Consider the following 20,616-nt stretch of genomic DNA (forward strand, 5'->3'; position numbering starts at 1 on the left):
GTAATAACAGATGTCACTTCCACACAAAGCTTCATTAAAACTTGGTTTCACTTTATAATGGAATCTTAGATCTAGCAACACTAGTGGGAGGAAGATTTCATCTGTCTCATGATTCTTCCTCTGTTTAGCTATTCTTCTAGATTAAAGTTATGCTTTTGTTTATATTTTATTATAATTTACCTGGTAGTTATTTGGTTGAACAGTAGAAAAAATATTAGCATTGTTTTATAAAGGCTGAATAATTTTCAGCCAGTTGATGCAGTGGTATTTTTAAATTTTTTTAAAAATTTTAAAAATTTTAAAAGCCAGAACTGTTTCTATTTCCCATTAAGAACAATTTCTCTAAGATAAAAATTGCTTCCTCCTATTGTAACATTTGGCTATTAATCACAGAGAACAGTCTCATTATACTAAGATTTCTCCTCTTCTGACCCTTAAGATGCAGTGAAAATTAAATGTAATAGTAGGGCAAGACATACTTTTTTCCAGTGGAAGGATATAACAATAGCAATAACACTTAGACTTATATACCACTTCATAGTACTTCACAGCCCTCTCTAAGCAGTTTACAGAGTCAGGATATTGCCCCCAACAATCTGGGTCTTCATTTTATCGACCTCAGAAGAATGGAAAGCTGAGTTGACCTTGAGCCAGTCAGGATCAAACTCCTGGCAGTGAGCAGAGTTAGCCTGCAATAATGCATTTTAAGCACTGCGCCACCATGGCTCCTATATTTGGCAGCTTCCCTATTTCTTTTCTGTGAAGTTGGAATGCATTTAGGTACTACTTTGCGCCGACAGGTGGGGGAAGAAAGACTATTTTGAAATTAGTTTGAAAAAATTATGACTTATCCAATTTCTTTTTAATTTTCCTATCTCTTGGTGGGATACAGATCCATGCTCCCGATCCTCCACCCACAATTTGTCTACAGCAATGTTCGCTCACCAGTAACATTCTTGCGTAATTCATCATCCTGCTCCTGGAAAGTGCGCATCAGCTCATAGATTCCATTTTCTTCCACCAGGCCCAGCTTGTTCTCAGCATTGTCATAAATAAGATTGCGCATGGCACCAGTGGCATGGCGCTGCACCTCTTGGTTGGAACTGTTGAAGAGCTTCACCAGCTTGGATATGGCTTGGAGACTGCGAGCCTATGGAAAGAGGGAGAGTGACACACACCTTAAGAGAAAAGAGGGGAGATGTGGACCCATCTCTGTTCTGACCTAGGCCTCCCAAGATTATGAAGCAGACTCCTCGTCCCGATAAAAGCTTTTATTTAGGTTAAAGGGAATTCCACTCCAGCAAAGTCCCAGCCAACAGTCTTTCATGAGATTGCACAACCACAGACCTTTATCAGGCTTGGAGTTTCCAGACCCGATATCTTCCGAACACTATGCTGAAGCAGCAATTACCTGGCAAGAAGTGAGAAACAGATCTGCACCCTAATGAACTGAACTAATTATTTCCTGCAAACTCCCCTCCCCTTTCGCTCCTCTTTATTTCCTATGGGAGGGGCCATTCACCATCCAACTGTGCCTTTACTCCTGAGTCAGCCCTTGTTCCTTAGCTGTTCCCTTCTCCTGGCAGCTCTGCGCATGCACACATCGAGAACAGGCTCTGATATCCAAAGGCAGCTGATAACTGTCGGATGGCCCTGTCCCCATCTCTGCCTCCGATGCAGAGCACTCATCAGAGCCTTCCCCAGACTCCAGGACTGGCCTATGTTCCTCCCCAACTTCCTCACTGTCTTGAGTCTGCCACCAGCTCCGCTGACTGCTGGTGGACCACAACACTCTCATCCTGTCTCATCTCCACCCATGTGCATCTCTCATCCTGTCTCTAAGCAAGCTGCCTTTGTCTCAGTCAAATAATCTTCCTTCTTAACATGCAGGAACTCCTCTCACCAGACCCGTTTTAACAAAGCACGACACAGCCTCTTAAAGGAGACTCATTATTGAGTAAACCAGCAAACTGTATTGGGATCTTAGGCATCCTTTCAGCTATCAATCCATCCACCATAGCCTCACCTGTTTCTTGGCATCGTTGTCATTGTAGCATTTATGCTGGATATAAGCAGCCCCAAGCACCTGGAGGTTGGGGTCATTGGCCATCAGGTATTTCACCGCAGAGGGAAGATCAATGTCATCAAATCTGAAACCAAAGTTAAACCAGAGAGCACATGATGCAATTTCAAATCTTCTCCTCTTTTACAGAGATTTAATAATATTCACCTGACTATTGTACTTATCACCTCCCCCCCCCAATTCACCTGTACAGGTAGTCGACTTAAAGCAGTTCGCTTAATGACCATTCAAAGTTACAACAGCACTGAAAAAAGCGACATGACTGTTTTTCACACTTATGACCGTTGCAGCATCCAGTGGTCATGTGATTTACATTTGGATGCTTGACAACTGACTCACATTTACAATGGTTGCAGTGTCTTAGGGTCATGTGATCTTCTTTTGTGACCTTCTGACAAGCAAAGTCAATGGCAAAGCCAGATTTACTTAACAACGTTACTAATTTAACAATTGCAGCAATTCATTTAACAAATATGGCAAGAAAAGTAGTAAAATGGGGCAAGACTCACTTAACAAATTTCTCGCTTAGCAACATAAACTTTGAGCTCAATTGTGGGCATAAATCTAGGATTATCTGTAATTCAGTCCAGAAGTATAGTCATAAATTGTTGCAGTTATTAAATAGGTCACCACTTGACTATTTGATTTTTTTTTTGCAATAGTCATTAAGTGAACATACCACGGTCATTAAATCAATCTATTTTATTTTATTTTATTTTTGTCAGAAACTAGAAGTACAGGCTGGAAACCAGCAAAAAATGTAATTATGTACTATGGGACACTGCAAATGGCCATAAATGTGTGACGGTTGTCCAAAATGCAACCATATGACTACACAGGTTTGCAACTGTTGGAACTTCAAAATTGGGTTGTAAGTACCTTTGGGAGGTGTGTAGGGAGTGTCTGTTGTAACCCTGAATGGTCATTAAGTGACCAGTTGTAAGTTGAGGACTACCTATATCTACTAAAGAAAACTGCATGCATACATATATACATAATTGCCCTGCTAGCTGGTCTGAAGCATACAAGGAATTTGAATTTCTTGCCAAAACATAAAGATCTTGCTTTAAAAAAAGGATGAGGAAGCGGAAGTAAGAGAACAATAAGGGAAAAGCTTGGTAAAATAGGGTTACTGGGGCTGGGATAATCAGACCTTATTGCACATCAAGTTTCTAAATTGTTACTTTGCTTTTGCTATTTAGTATTCCTTTACATAAGCCTTTTCCTTTACATAAGTGCTAGAAACTTGCTTTATTTTTTACAAACACAAATGTAATTTCTCAAAATGTAAAACTACGGGAAAAAAACCCGATTTTATGTTGTGATAAAAAAATTAAGATTCTGTGCCATCAGCTGCTTGCTCAATGCAGTGCAAAGATGTCAGAGATAGAGAGAGGGAGGGAAGGAGGGAGAAGGAGAGGGGGAGAGAGGTGAGGGGGGAGAGAGATAAAAATAATCCATTCATTCCCAGTGGTTTCCGTTCTAAGTTTCTTTCGTTCACTTTTCTCAATTAACCAAAACCTATTGCTCATCCTATTGCTTTAAAAAGATGAGATATGTTTCCAAACTGGCTATTTCTAGTCTGGGAACCAATGGCTCTTATCTTGTCAATCTCAGCTGTTACACCTACAGTCAGTCAACAAGGAATTACTGAAATAACCCATCTGTTATATAAACATCTGTTATAGAAAAATACCATATAGTAACAACCTGTAAGTTTAATTAGGGCTGACAGAAATGTCAATGCCTGCCCAGGTTCAGAATAACCTCGTTTACAACTCCCGTATATGAAAATCGGTGAGCACACAGAACATAACTTGCATTATTTTTCTGTGTTGTTTATTTTAGGTGGCTTTTTACTCAGTAAAGGCAGGATCCAGAGACTGATGCCATTCTTTTGCCACCTGAGCCTTTAGGCATAACAGATAATCAGGTAGCCTAACTTCCAAATTGACCAATAAAGAGCACCCAGGCAAAGAAACAATATGCAAAAAGTACATGTTCCATGCCTCCGTGGCTAGGTTTCTCAGTCTAGGACTATATACTTTGCGTGCCTGAACTGCAGTCATCTCATTCTCACCTTCCTCTGTCAATAGAAATTGATTTGCTTGGAATTCAGGGCAGCTAAGTGGCTGAAAGCCATCTGTTCCAGTTTCCTCAGCTCAGTTAGGACCAGAGCATTCCACTGCTATAAATTCACGGCACTTACCCACCAGAGTAGGACTGCTGGGACATCAGTGTATTTTGACCATCAAACATGTCCATGCCACGCAGGTCTTGCAAATGGTGGTTGGATTCAGCCACACTGTGCACAGAAGGGGCACGGGAGGTACGCTCCACTGAAGCGTAAGTGTTCCCAGCCCCTCCTTGAGAGGTCTGAGTGCCACTGAAAGAGCCTGTACTAAATCGGGAGCGGTTGTTGCTCTGGAAACGTTGCAAAGTGCGCATGGCTGGTGCACGGATGACGGGCCTGTTCTGTGGGACCACCATACCATCCATCCAGTCAAGAGGCCGCTTCGCGCAAGCGTTAGAGCCAGCGCTCAACTGCCTCTCAAAGGTGTAGGGTCTTTGGAAGCCCCCACCACCCCGGGTTTTATAGACAGTTGCTTGGGTCAGTGGATCCATCTCAGACATTACACTGTAGTGGTCATCCCCACCCCCAGGGCCACAGGGCCCATCGGTCAGACGCAGGGAGTGCAAGGACATGGTGTCATAGTTCTGACAGTTCCGGTAGTTCTTGTCATTGAAAGATCTTGGTCGGGTGGTGGAGCTGTAATTCGTGCCATACGGTGGACTTTTGGGGCCAGTGCCATTGCTGATACTGGCTATTCTAGTATTGGGCCTGAGATCCACTGCTGAGCGGGAGGACCAGCCGGTAGCCTTCACAGAACTATAGCCATTATTGCCAACTGAATGGTGCAGCTGCAAGCAGGAAAGGAAGGAAGAAAAGAAGAGAATGTTTATACTTATTTTCAAACGCAGACAAATTCTGTCTCTCATACACACACATACATGCACATTTCCTTCATGCCAGTTATTAGATCAGCTGAGATATTTTGAAATAATCTAATCTATATACTAATGAGCAGCTATTGTAGGGATTCTGGGGGCTGTAGGCTGCCCTCAGTAAAATCTACACTGTTTGTGGCTTACGAATAGGCTCTGCTCTCCTGACACCATTACTAGGATAAATAAGAGTATCATATGGTACCATCACTTAAAGGCTGCAGTGCTGGAAGTCAGCAACAGGAAGGACATATCTGCATATAAACTATCCATCCCAAATCAGATTCCTTTGACACTCTACTTACCAAACCTTTGTGATCTGTGCCATTGGTTTGGGATCTGGAGCTAAACTGTTGCTGTTGAGTTCTAAACTGACCATTCGGGGAGATTCCACCTGCAGTAGGATACAGAGAGATATTACATTATGTATAGAAAGAGAAGAAAGAAATGGAGGTAGGGCAGTAACTGGCTGAAGCTGGTTACATTTTAAGGAGACATGTTATCTGCATGGGAAAAATCAGAATTTCTCCTCAAATTTAGGGTAGTCCCCAACTCAGTGTTGGGGACTGATCTCCTGCATTCTGAACCCCATCACTCCCAGCCAGCATTCTCAGCCAACCTGGCTGAAAATGATGGAAGATAGTGTCCAGCACCCCTGGAGGCTATCATATTCTTTTTATAACATGGATTCTGAGATCGTAGCTGGTTTTTGTGTTCATCTAATTAACAGCCAAAGTTCTGGTTTCAATTATTCCCATGTTGTATTTTTGAAATGGCACAGGTTTATAATCTTATATTATTGAACAGCCAATCGAGTTCAATAGAGTGTCTTCAAGTTGGCAACAGTCCTCTAAAATCTTGATGACAGGATTCCTACCCGGTTCTGCCTCCTCCTATAGTTGGCAATGAAATTAGCAGAGTGAAATACAATATGGGGATTCTGTCCCTGGAGATGCTAGATCAGGGGTGTCAAACTTGATTTCATTGAGGGCTGCATCAAGGTTGCTTTTGACCTTGGGGGGCCGGGGTGGGGGCATGACCATGGTGGGCGTGACACAGGACTTGTGTCGAGGACACCTGTGGTGGCCAAGTGCTAAGGCAGGACTTTACTGAGACCCTCCCTCACTCTCATTATAATCTCCTTCCTTCCTTCTTCTTTTTCCTTCCCTCTTTATTCTCCTTTTCTTCTTCCTTCCCCTCTTTCCTTATATTTCCTTCCTTGCTCTTTCCATCTTCCCTTTTTCTGCATTTCCTCTTTTCCTTTCTTCTTTCCTGTCCCTTCTTGCATGCTCAAATGTAAAAGGAGAAACATTTCTCATTTTGCTTTGTTTTTAGTTTCTTTTGATAGCCCTCTGCCAGCAAAAATGGGGCATGGGCCCCCCGTGCGCAGCCCCCCCCCCGAGCTCCATTTTAGCTAGCAGAGGCACTGCGGGCCGGTCCTTTGCTGTTTCCAGGCCGGTCTTGAGTTTGACACCCATGTGCTAGACAGTCCAAGCATTTAACATACAACTGGCTTCCTTTACTATAAAATGAAAGATCCAGGAGGCTAAATTGGTATACAGCAGTCTTGCTAAATCACCAAGATTCTTCTTGTCAAGTATGCTATTTCTATATGGATTGTTCACAACAGTCCAGTTGGGCAATTAGGAAAAGTGCGTAGCTTCCCCACCTGTTTTGGGAAAACTGAAACAATTGTAGTTGTTGACAGACAGAATTGGGGGTACAATTAACTATATCTTCTGTTTTCTGAGCTAGCCTGCTGTCCCTCAAGGGCTGTGAAAGATGCTGTCACTGGTGCTGAAGTAAAATTCCACTTCCAATCTAGTGTTAGAAGGTGCACCTTATTTGTTTCAGGCAGTAAAATATCTTGGACCAATGTTGGTGACCAATTAATTGCTTCCAGAAGCGCAAAAGCAGGCCATGAGACAATTTTTATCTTGTCTGTCCACTAATTGTCCTGCCAAATATATCCTATATTTCATAATAGGGGCTTCAATTTACTCCTCAGAGCTTTCTACAGGATATGTTTAGAATAGATCTCACAGCCTATATGAAAAAATAATAGGTTCTTGCTGTTTCTAAAGCAAAATGTGAGCCCATATATATTATCATATAATAAACAGCTGCCAAAGAATCCAGAAAAGTGGGAGACAGAGAATCTCTACTCTACACGGAGACTAGTCTTAGGTGGTATTTTATCTTTGGGGTTCTTTTCTATCAGCCCAAGTCCTGTCATGTTTTGATACTCCAGTTGGAAAACTTAATCTTTATTACACTCTCCCAAGTGGATTCTGTCACCACCTAGTCTTGGTGTGTATCCTGAGACTGTACATTCCGGACTTAGTGACTCAACTTCAGTACAGCATATTCAGTGTCATCTATGAGTAACAAAGATGTTTAAATGAGGAGAGGGTAGGCAAAAGGGCTGCTGAGCTATTGCTAAGTAATTTCTGCAATTTTGAACATGTACAGTGGCTCCATATGTGTAGTGCTCTAATTAGAGATAAGTAGGGATGGTGAATTAAGGACACTGTTAAGAAAACAGCAAAAGAGGACAAACAGGTATATGTGACATATTTGGCATGGGTCTAGACAGTTATTGAAAAGGGTTAGGCAATCCAATTGCAAAAAGGTTCACTCTGAAGTGGGCTATGTTTCTGCAATCGCCCTATTTAAAAAAATAAACCAAAGAAGGGGAAAAATATTAACGGGGTGAAGGGAGGAAGTGGACTCCTGCAGCATACCTTTCGCAACTCTGTATTAAACCTTGAATCACGAGTTGCAAACAAAATTGACTAAATTCATGCAATACACTAATCCAAACCTAGAAAACTATGTTATGGCTTAACACAATATTGGCAATTTGGTAGTACTCATAAATTATATTGTTTGTTTACCAAGCCATAAACTACAATAGTATGACTTACCATGATATGTAATTATTTCAGAGTTGAAATTTTGTCTGAAAATATTTCCTAGAGTAAGCCCAATCAGAACTTAAGCTTAAATCTACCACACACACACACCCATCTTCCATTCAATCATATCCAATTCTCACAGACTGCCTGGAGAAGCCTCTGCAGTTTTGTTGGCAAGATTTTTCAGCATCTGAACCTGCTTGCAACCATTTCTTAGAGTGGCTACAGGCTATTTGATTCTATACCTCTCTGAATGGCATATGTTAAAGCTGTAGGAGGCCTTGGTCAAAGGGTATAAGGCTACTCACAAGTCAGGAGCTGCTATAGAGCCTTACAGGCCATTATAACTGCTGCCAAAGTAACAATAAAAATTCAATTCTTTCAAGCTACCTGAATAAATTACAATCTTCCCTTCAGAATATTCTTACTTTCCTTAAGATGGATGCATAAATTGTATGTTTTGACACCACTGTATCTGCTCTTTGTTTCAGAGAAACATTAGAGACATCCACAAAGATTATTTAAGGAAATTGTGGAGCCCTACAACATAATAACTACTTTATAGTAGGGAATCTTTATTTTGGAAATCTGCTATTATGCCAGTTATCGCTGACAATTACTCAGCAATTGCCATGGTTATTCAGAAGTCACCCAAATTTTAGGTAACTTTATGGACCAAGAAAGATCATAAAACTATGTATGTTTTGCAGTTCATAGGTCAATCTCAGCCTTGCTTCACGTACATTGACCTTCTGCATGTGAACATATAGGAAATAGGCATGAACATGTGATTCTAAAGTATGGTTCTGAAATAAATATGCCTACAGATAATCCTTCTCTTCTACAAGCAAGATTAGGTTTGCACTGCATTATCATTTGGCGGTTGTAGTATACTGACACTGGAATGTATAATATCTCATTCATTTACTTTTATTGATTAGCCAACTGACCTTATCAAAATGAAAGGCAATGTCAATATGCAAAAATATGATGCATGAAATGCAAATATACAAAAGTTGTAAAACAAAGCACATTATTTTATCCCAATTAATTCTATAAAATAAATTTTCAGCCGATTGACCTTGACTATGAACTCGACAACCCTATTAGAAACAAATGAACTTGCACTCTACAAAAAATAACTTTTTGGTCAAATTCTCTACTTAGAGCCTGAAGAAAGAACTTTATTTTGCCTGGATCTCCCGACCAACCCTATAGAGCAGTGTTTCCCAACCTTGGCAACTTGAAGATGTCTAGACTTCAACTCCCAGAATTCCCCAGCCAGCAAATGCTGGCTGGGGAATTCTGGGAGTTGAAGTCCAGACATCTTCAAGTTGCCAAGGTTGGGAAACACTGCTATAGAGGACTTTACAATACATGTCTACTCACTGGGCTACCAATGCTGATTGGATAGATTGTATGATTGAAGCTGCAACTTTGGTGCTCAAAATCTTTAACACTATGCAACATTTTATCAGCAGCAACTCACATTCTTTGTCTACAAATGTCAACCCAAGACTATGGGAAGCTCCTGTAGAAGGTTCACCTTACTTTCCAGTTTGATTTCCTTCCTGCTACTTGCAATGTTCCTACTTTCTCATATATTAGAAGGTCCCTCATGTAGGCTTAACTACCATAAATACAAAGGTTTCAGTCCCTTGTGTTGCCTCTTCACTGAACTCCTTCACGCCTTATTTCTCAGGCAACCTTTCCTTTTGTATCAACATCGAAACACTTTTACAATTATTTCTTAACAAAGGCCCTTTTGAGAGAGCTTTAGCTTGGCATATTTCCTAGAGAAAAGGAAGGAGGAGACCAGCTATCAGGGTAATCCAGGTGCAGCCCAAACACGGCTAGTGATTATATTTCAGAAGCTGTATAGTTACTATAGAAACCTTAGCCCAACTTTCACAAATATATAAGATGAGATTTAGCTATTATAATTTAATATTTTCTGTCAAATGACTCCACACTGTGTTCATGGCTCTAGAGGGATGGAAGTACAGTGGTTTCCATATCTATTTTATAAGCCTGTAAAAGAAATTTTCATTTAAAAATAGCACAACATAATTTTTTACGTCTTTTAAGTAAATACACAAAAAATTATTTTGACTGATGATGTGTCAACTAGACCGAGTGCATTTCTAGACAAGTCTTTTATTGTGCAATTGCCCTGCCTTGTTCATGATATTTTAAGAGCAAATATGGAACACAATGTATTTTCTAATCCTTTCATCTTTTCCCTTTTTATTTTCTTTTTTCAGATCACAAACATTTGTTAAAGAAAGGGAAAAACAAAACCGCAAAAATGCTTTTATGTGGGTAACACTAGAATTCAAAACAGAAATCTTGGTCTGAATTACACAGATAGCTTACTAATATGAACTGGTGGTTAGGTTCTTGCCCTCATTGAAAAAAAAAAGTAACTGCACTAAATGAAAAAAAAAACTTGTATTCCCAAACAATCCCTTTTTAAAAACAATCCCTATTTAAATGGTTGGAGCAGTTTGATACTCATACATGTTCCCTACCTCTGTGTGCTTAACTCAGAGCAGTCTTCTCCAGTTTGGTGACTGCCAGGCATGTTCAACTAACTGAACAATTCCAGCTAACAACCCTGAAAGTAATTTGAACTTCAGAACATATCCACTTGGGGAGACTGGGACAAAACTTTCTAAATGTGTTGATACAAGATCATAAGACAAGTTTCATCTCACTGTAGAGCAGGTGTGTCCAAAGTTGGCAACTTTAAGACTTGTGGACTTCAACTGCCAGAATTCCCCAGCCAGCTCTGCTGGCTGGGGAATTCTGGGAGTTGAAGTCCACAAGTCTTAAAGTTGCCAACTTTGGACACACCTGCTGTAGAGGAATGTATTTGTGCAAAACTTTAGTAGTGAAATACAGTAGTTTAATAATTTCATCAATTGCAACAATCATGTAGCATTTATGAAACTAATCAGTAAACATACTTTCAGTATTTTCTTGTTACAATCAAAAGCTAATATTTATACTGTTTGGTTTAACCACTTTGTCACCGTCCTATATTAACAGTATTACTGTCTTATTTTCATCTCTTTCTTCTACTCCTTTGTTTGCTCACCATTTGTGCTACAGGACTTTTTAAAAATGTTAGCCTACAATGTTTTATAATATACAAATATATAATAAGAATCTAACACAGACAATATTTTGATTTGTTAGGCAGGAATAACTGATTTCAGACTGAGATTGAAATTGCATCTCTACTTCCTCAAAATTCAGAGTGATTTCATAATTTTGTTCAAGGTGCATTAAAAAAAACTACATATGCAATGTATAGTAATCTAGGTATGAAATTAGAAAGTGAGAAAATACCAGCATGCAACCATAATCATTTGAAAAAAATGTAATGGAAAATATGTGAAAACAATTATATGAAATTTTGTTAGAAGATTTAGAATCCTATATATCCCAAACAAGATTTATTCATCATTGATTATATCTTGATGAAACCAAAGCAAAGCAATTATCACAGATTTTAAAAAAGATCATGCGGAGAGAAATAAATTAGCCTAGTTAGGGGTCTATGATACACTTGGAAAACCATAATTAAAACATACAATGTCAATATTAAAAGAATGAGGGAACAACTGAAAGGACTATCACAATAAAGATTTGGTGGTGCTAAAACAAAATAGTTTTTAACATAGTACAATTTTAACACATGGTACTTGTAAATTACATCTGTATAACTTATCTTCCCCTCCACTTCGTCCCAATTTAAATCTACACCAAACTAGCCACTCTGTCTGAGGAAATGAACTACAAGTCACAGCTCATGCCCTTTCTTAAAATGTGTTTTTCAGAAATAATTATACCAGATTCCTCCTGGATTTTGCTACTATAGATTAACATGATCCTTCCTTTAAAACAGTGGTGTGGTAATCCTAACAATTCCTAGCAATTTCCATACAGTTAAGGAGGCCTCTCTTGGCACCAACAATGTTAATTGTTCCATTATTATAGAAAGCAAGTAAGTCAGGCTGAGGATAGGGGGCATTTTTCTTTATATCAAAGGATTAGAAAACCTGCTGTGCCTTGACAGATGCTTTCCACTTATTAAGATAAAGTTTATAGAAGTAGCATAGAAGAGAATACAAATTCTTCTCATTTTACCAAGCAAGTGCATGTGCTATTATTAAACATGACTCCAACTAAAAATAATTATCTATTGGTCAAACATACATTTAAACCAGTGTTTCTCAAACTTGGCGACTTTAAGTCCTGTGGACTTCAACTCCCAGAATCCCCCAGCCAGCATAGCTGGCTGGGGAATTCTGGGAGTTGAAGTCCACAGGACTTAAAGTCGCCAAGTTTGAGAAACACCGATTTAAGCAAACATTTAAAAAATATACTGTGGTGTATCTTCCAACAAAAGAAGAAACATAATCCCGGCTCAAAACCCTACAAGGAACTCCGCTCCAAGAGCTTCTTGTTAATATTGACATATTAATTTCCTATCTCATACTTGACATCTTAAGTTTGTGACAGTGGCTTAGAGTTCATTTAATAGATTTGCTTTCAGGCTTCCGGTGGAAATTGTTTTAAAATTCAACACAAAGCTTCCCTTATTAAAAAGTAGCCAAATAATTTTATCTGACCACAATGCTAGATAATCCGCTTTTTTAACAAGGGGAAGGCCACCTGATCATCTCAAACTGGTTCCAAAGTTTTAGACCCCCGAGAAGAACCTGAGTTCTTGAATTCCTCTCAAAAGACTTCCATTAAAAATAAAAGGACAGAGGTAGCATCCAGTTGTTTCTCCCTCTGCAATCCCAGTACCATCTTTTGCATCTGCCCTCTGGGTATCCCAATCATCTGTCACAGTTTTTGGGGAGAAAGCAATTAAACATAGATTTTTTTTTGCCTCCTTAGCTATACATTCTAATTGATATGGATACTTTCATCTATTAATTTTTCTCCATGCAACACAGGGAATGGGGAAGCGTATTTGGAGGTGCGCTGCTGTTCTAAAGAAGCTTTGCAGCAATTCAGTTGTGGCTCCAAAACCTGCCTGTTCTCCCAAAGTCAGCTGTTTAGGGAAGGTGAGTCAACCGATTTCTTGCTTTGCATGACTTTATTTGAAACTGAAGCAAAGCTGCTTTTCCTTTGTAACACTGCAGCTCTGAAGAGCTGTTTCCCATTGGGAAATTCTGGCTTTGCCCTGGCTTCCAACTGCAGGGAAAGCATGATGTAACCCTTTCCAATACTTCGCTGGGTCCAAGGAGAGACAGTGAAGTTTTAACTCCATGAAGATTAAGGAGCTTCATGAAATGACTGAGGAGAAAGTCTGCTCAGTGAAAGTAGGGCAGCCACAAGATTATTCCAAGCATCATTAATGTTTAAATGCAGTAGGAAACTCTGTGGGGGTCCCACAGTGTTTTGTGCCTGAGAAAACCACCCGCTGATCCCAATGAGACCGTATCTAGAAAGGCTGAAGGCAGAACTTTATAACAACTTCAATCTTTTTCGCTTTTTAAGAAATTAGGTTCCAACACACACACTTTAAATCGGGCTCAGATACGGAATGGCAGTTTACAGAAAAAGCACAATATAATTTGATAAGGCTAGAAAGCATTCAATTATCCCAGAGCTCTGGATTCAGGCTTGCATTTTAAAATAAACTTGAATGCATACTCAATATGCCAAGGATATTCCTTAATGAGGCACTTGGCTGGACAGACCCTTGAGCACATTTTCAGTTCCGTTTATGATACAGTGAGAAAACTGTGAGTCATTCTGGATCATATCTGATACTTGTCCTGAACTTCTAAAATCCACTCAGAGACTCTGCTTTAAATGGAGTTTTCCTATTTTATGGTTTTTCTCCTATATATTCGAAGTAGCATTTGCTGCCAAAAGATATGTAATTTGTGGGATTTAGGCCAAAAGAAATCCAGGACTGCTTCTTAGAGTTAAAACAACCAAACACTCCCGAAAGTAATGTAATGTTAGTCGGAAAGAAAATATCATTTCATTAATAAAAGTCATCAGTTTACAAGGAATTTAATGGGGGAAAACACGCACATCTATGTATCTGTTAGGCTTGGCAATTTATTCTGAGTCCACTGAATAAGAAAGACTAAGATGGTCATTGTATAGCTTAATTTTGCTTCTGGTTGTAACAGAAACAAGCCCTGTACAGTAGGTTATTAGCAGTGTAGCTTTGTTTTTTTTTCCTCAGAAGCAAGGTTAGTTTAGCGAAAGACTCTTGCCATGATTAATTAAAAGAAAGCTTCGGCCTTAAGTCAAGGGCAAGAAAAGCATGCCTGCAGTTGAAGACAGATGTCATGTGATATTGGAATCACAGAAACATAAATTTAGAAGCTTCATTTAGTCCAATCTTCTGCAGGAATCCAGATGAAAGCATCCCAGGCAGAGAGTTATCTAGCCTCTGCTTAAAAGCATTAGGGGGGCCTATCATCTCTCTGGATAATTTGGGCTGCTATCCAGCAACTATTAGGACATCTCCCCCCACTCCTGCTCTGCCCCTGGGCATCACTCATTCAGCTCCTTCAATGCTCTTCAGTCTTACTAACCTCCTGGTCATCCTTTCTGCCTTTCTTTGCTCCAATGTTTCATATTTCTTTAAAAATATTACCTGAGAACTGGAACCAGCCCTCGGGGGTGCAGATCTGATTAAGAATAAAGTTGAAATTATTATGGCCATGATTTGAAAGATACGCTGCCTAAACTTGCCTTTGCCTTTAAAAAAAAAACTACATCTCATATTCCATTTCTAAATTACTGAGATATTTCACAAGCATCATTACCAAGATGTCCCCGATCTCCCTCTTTATTAATGTATTTCTATCTTGCTGAAATTCTAAAGATTCTTGGCAGCGCACAAGTACATTGGCACATCGTTACATTTATTTTCCATTACTTTTAGCATGTTTCCCTAAATTATCAAGATGGTTCTGAATATTATTTCTGTCTATATTAGTTATTCCACACAGTTTACTGATTTCTGGAAATCTGATAAGCATTTCCTCCACCTCCTCATCGAAGCTATTACTAATAGCATTGGAGAAGCCAGGTCTGATTCTTCCAGCTCCCCACTTGATTCCTTTTCCAATCTGATGGAGAATCATTAATAAATCCTCTTTGAGTATAAATGTATCTATTTATTCACTTCATTAGGCCCATTTCAATATTATATTCAAAGAAAATCAGTATTTTCTTATCATTGTTTGACAAATCTCAGGCTTCAGTCCTATCTTTTCTTGCTGGAATAGGTAAGTGAACCAATAAAACTAAACAGAAAAGCACTTGTGATGTCACAGAAATAAAATACAATACAATTTCCTAGAACGTTCAAGTGTGTGTATGTTTCTACACAAACATAAGAGTGAAAGCACTGCACTGAAGAATTATTCCTTAGACTCATAATGCATTTTAAGCTAAGAAAAGGGAGGAACAACATTGTTGGGTGAGGCAGCATTTCACATTGCTCAGGTCTTCAGTCTTCATCCAAAATAAATATTTATTGTATTACTCCACCAAACACAGAATAAATTATACAGCTGTTGCTGAATGCTGCAATACTTGCGTTACAAGACACAGTACTGCATCTTAGTTCTGAATCATCAAATTTTCTATCTTACTATGAACTTGAGTTTCCTTTTTCTTATTTTTCTGCTCTGCCAGGTTGGAACTAAATAGTTCTTGTATTTATACATCATTTGATTAAAAAACCACAAATATAAATAACATAAATATAAAATGTATTTAAAACAATTTTACCTGTCAGATTTGTAATTCACACTAAACAGTTCTTATAGCAGAAAGAAAATCTGAACTTACTTCAAATTTATTTTTAGCATACCTTCTGGGGAATATCAGCTAGCCTCATGAAGAGCTAGCTCAACAAAGACTTCATGTTCCCAAGTTTATAATGGATGAAATAAAAAACTAGTGAATGAAATGAGAAACTATGATACCGAACTGCTCTGATAAGAGATTAATAATAGAACAAAACATCTGCAGATTTTATATACTTTATATACAATCTGGATACTTACCATCCAGATTGGTTCCAGGCAATTCCCTGTTTTTATTAGAGTGATATATTTCCTATGAAAGTGCAGCATTTGAATTTGAAGTAGGCAAAGGATCTTAAAACCACATATCCTGAGCTTCCACAGCTACCTTTAGGGATATGCTGTCAGGTGCAGTACGGGTATTAATCATGGTTACACTAGTGAGTATGATTACAAAAGACTACACTATCATAACTGCATACTTCAGCAGTTTTCTCAAACAGAATCCCCCTAGAGATCCGTCTATCTTTAAAAAGTCTTTTTCCCCAGCCTTGGGTTAGCATCATTGATAAGCCCCTTCTAAGATTTTATGCATTCGCTGAATGTTTTCTTTAGATGTGCAATGCTATTTTCTCATGGGGGGGGGGGGAAATTCCACTGCTTTCAATGTTGCATACCACTCCAAGCTTTTAAATGCAGGGTTGCATCTGGATGCTGAAAGTCATTCTGCCATACCGATATTGCTGCACAATAGTTAAAATCAGGATGTAGAGGTAAACAACATTCCCAAACAGTGGTGACTTCAGCAAGATCTATGCTAGTTGGCAAAGGCTATTTTTGGTTCCCAGGGAATCATATAAGTTGGTAATGATCCTGAGTGAATCTCATGCTAATAGTGTCCTTCAGGAAACACCTGGACCAGCATAAATCTGACCTAGTTCTGTTTTCATCTGTTAAAACTATCCCAAGGAAACTTTAAAAGCTCACTTAGGTTGCAATTCCTGCTTCCTTTTGCAACTGTCAGCATCTACCTTACTGTCATGCATATTTAATCACTATTGGATGCAAAATGTCAGATGTCAAGGAGTAACCGGCTAATAGCTGCAAAGTATTTGTTCAACTTGAGGAACTAATGATACGAAGAAAACTTTTCTCCTATACTTGCCACCACACTTGATCTTTTTTAGGGTGTTTTAGCAAATATATAAGCTTGTATATTTTCTTAACTCCAAATTCTGGCACAGTGTTTAGCCCAAAAAAACAGGCCTGCCAAGCTCTGCTGATATGGACTTCTGAACCATATTTAAATCTGCCTAAAGTCAAGGAAGTTGAAATGAACAGATCTAAAATGTGAAGTGTGAGGTAAAACATAAGCTTGAAATTAAAATAAGGTACTCATTAAACTTGAGATTTGAAAACCTATGTTTGTGTAGAGAAAATTAATTCAACAATATGGTGCTTCTGCTGTTACACAGCCCTGCAATAAATCCAGACTCCAGGAATGACATAACTACGATACTAATTGCTCCAACCATATGCTGTTTCCACTGCCTGCTTTCCTCACAAGTTTTAGAAAAGATCTGAGTTCCCACTGCCTGCTCTGCCTCGCCTTCTCCTTTCAAAATCAAGTCTGTATGTGTGTGTACAGCCCAGAAAAACCTTGTTCCTTTTCAGGGAATGTATGTGAAATGTAAATTCTGTAGACAGCCAGGTGTTTGAGTGGTCTCTTTTAGCTATACACCCAAATAATTAGAGTTCTCATTTGAAAAATAAACACAAACATGCTTTCATATAGTCTCTCTCCATAGGGCAAAGGACGGAATGTGCATACAGTACAGAAAAAGCAAGACTTGGTTTATTAATTGTGCCTAGAAACAATTGGTGAAGGTGGATTTGGAGAAAAAGGTAAGAAGAAAAGGAAGTAGCTGAGCTAACAGCCCCCCAGATGAGGCCATTCTACATGTAGGGATAATGCGATAGCAGGAAAGAGAAACCGGGTGGGGTTCCAAAATATTAACTTGCTCCAGACAAAAAGATTGACTCATAATTTCGTCACAAATATATGGCATTATACATATGCATCGAATACATGTGTAGATCACCCTTTGCCAACTTACTGCCACTCAGCTATGTCATCTAGGATCCCCAGAATACCCACTTGCTGGCTGGCTGGGAATTCTGGGAAATCTAACAACAAACCCTCACAATTCATCTATATTCACTGGCCACATCCACGAGAGATCAGCAGGGGGTATGAATTAGAAAGTCTGGTGAAACATGTACAACTTTTAGTTAGGAAAATGTTTAAGAGGAAACTTTCCAAAATAACATAATGGGATTGTGCGCAAGGAACAGGATTCTGAGTGCTGGAGGAAAGCTGGCTGCACTGGGGCCCAAGAACAGAAAATTAGATGAGAAGGGGATCTTGGAGAATCTTAACATATAACCCCTAGAATTCAAGCTGATAGTATCCAGTAGGGATGTGCAAAATATTTTGATTTCAAAGAAGAATTTTTGATGTCCTCGTAAAACAAAATGCAGTGTTTTATTCTGAAACTAAATTAAAGCTCAGCTTTTTCCTAGGTCCTTTTTGGGACATAGTCTAGTTCTTCTGAGCATGCAGCTGAGCTCTTGTTTTGTGACTTATAATTGGGTTATATTTTCCAGACTTTTTCCAGCCCAAACTAGTAGAGTAGCACAGACCACATTCTTTGCTGTCGTCTGAATCAGGTGATGGGGGGAATGGAGTGTTGAGAGGAAAGAGGCAATTAAGAGCAAGGTCAGACAGAAGAAGACTACAGTACTTGCAGCTGCAAAGCTGCTAATCTGCCTGGTAAATTTGTGCTGTTTAAAAGAAAGAAAAATGTGTTGGGAAAATAAAGGAGTTCCTGTGGGTGGGTGAATGTGTTCAATGAGGGTTACACCATGCCTTAATTTGTGCAGAGACATATATGTGCATTCACACAACAGCTTGTGTTAGAGACGGGTGGTACCAATGTTGCTGAATCTGCACCCTGGTTTTGCTTAGTATTGTTTATGGAACTTTGTTATGCACCTTTTGTCTTATGTAACATTAATATTATTCATATACTCAAGAAACATCAGCACTTCTTTTTTGTAGCCACCCCTCTATGCAAGTAAAAACACCAGGAAAGAGTAACACAAATGGATTTGTTTTTGTCTGCAGACAGGCTAGGAAAAAAAATGCAGTGCCCTTAGAAATTTGGCCATAGTATTTTTTTTTAATTCAAAACATGAAGAAATTTTAATTAAAATAGATGTACTATTTGAAAAGAATATTGAAGACTTTAACAAACTGAGGTGAGGTGGGGGGAAATCTATTTTTTTTCCATAGAGGGTAGAGAACAGCTTTCCTGATATTAGACGGTAATTGAAACGGATCTCTGTTAATAAAAACAAAGCTGCCTTTCCATTATTTTATGGGAATGTAATGAAAGTTTTCAAAATGTTTTAGAAATCATGCTCTTAGCACATTTTCTAGAACGCGGGTATTAGTATCATTCAGCATAGACTACTACCTACCTACTCCTGCATATTCAAGAAAGCAAAAGTGATCTCTGATTTTCCATTTTTTTCCTCTGGTTAAAATCTTCAGAATAATACAAGTTTCATTCTGCTGGGGGGAGGGGAGGATGTTCAGGCTGTTTCAATTTTTATTCTAATGGAATAGAGCCGAGTAGAAACATTTGAGAGAACATTTGAGTGGGGTACTTTGTTCTAAGCTAAGAATAAAACTTATTTTCTGTTTTATGTATATATTCCTATCAACCATGGAAGGATGCCACTGGCACTGCTTATGAAATGGATAAAACTCTTTTAAATGCCTTCAGTACAACAGGGCATTCTTTCCGTACATAAAAGTATATTTATTTTTGAATAGCATCATCAAAGAACAAAGTATGATAATGTCTTGCCAATGGCAACTTTAAAACAAAGCAAAACAAAAAAGAAACAAGAGTTCAGTGCTGGACACAGAGTTGCTGGTAGGGAGAGGAAGAACAGAGAACAGCCGACTTATCACTTAGAGCTGCTGTTCAGGAGGCAGAACAGCTCCCCCCCCCCCATTGATTTAAAAGGAAGAACTTGAATAAATAAGAAGCACAAAAAAAATCAGATTGTGCTTAAGTATGAGAAAAACTTTCTACTAATAATAGTTTGACAATATAGCAGACTTATCTCGCAGATTGTAGACCAGGGGTATCAAACTTAAGGCCCAGGGCCCAGATCCGGCCCATGGGGTACTTAGATCTGGCCCACGAGGCGGGCCCTGGAAACAGCAAAGGATTGGCCCATTGTGACTCAGCGAAAATGGAGTTCGGTAGGGCCACAGGCAGCCCTACCGAGTTCCATTTTCGCTGGCAGAGGGTTGCAGGAAGCCATTGCAGCCACAAACAAAGCTCGGGAGCCCATTTTTGCTGGCACCCTCGACAAGAGTGACGTTGAGCTGGCTTGGCCACGCCCCCTGCCCCTCCAAAGTCAAATACAACCCTAATGAGCCTTCAATTTAATCAAGTTTGACACCCCTGTTGTAGACAATCCTTCAAACAGGAATTTTAAGAAAAGACTAGGACATTATTGGTCAGGGATGCTGTTTATTGTACTCTGCATTAAGCAGAGGTCTCATTAAACCAGCTCTAAGTTCCTTTCTCATTTCTATTCCTATGTTTTTTTACATTAGACTAGCACCAATTTGAACTGCAACAGGACACAATATTTACCTTTCTTCAAAATGTCTTGCCTTCTTTGTGCTTTCACAAATGAAAAGTGTAGAATGTACATTTTATAA

At 39.1% G+C, this 20,616-nt stretch overlaps 1 protein-coding gene across 1 annotated transcript in view; it reads right to left on the reverse strand.

The window, feature by feature from the left end:
* The window catches only part of PKP3 (plakophilin 3), an 80,367-nt gene that overhangs the window by 16,856 nt on the left and 42,895 nt on the right, over positions 1-20,616 (reverse strand). Inside the window, exons 3-6 of the mRNA XM_081936841.1 lie at positions 5,395-5,483; positions 4,293-5,005; positions 2,027-2,150; positions 946-1,150 (exon numbers count right to left, since the gene is read on the reverse strand). Coding sequence (XP_081792967.1) covers positions 946-1,150; positions 2,027-2,150; positions 4,293-5,005; positions 5,395-5,483 — 1,131 coding nt within the window. The remainder of the gene's footprint in view (positions 1-945; positions 1,151-2,026; positions 2,151-4,292; positions 5,006-5,394; positions 5,484-20,616) is intronic.

This window comes from Natrix helvetica (genome assembly GCF_964273705.1).
Source record: "Natrix helvetica genome assembly, chromosome: 1".
NCBI lineage: Eukaryota > Metazoa > Chordata > Lepidosauria > Squamata > Natricidae > Natrix > Natrix helvetica.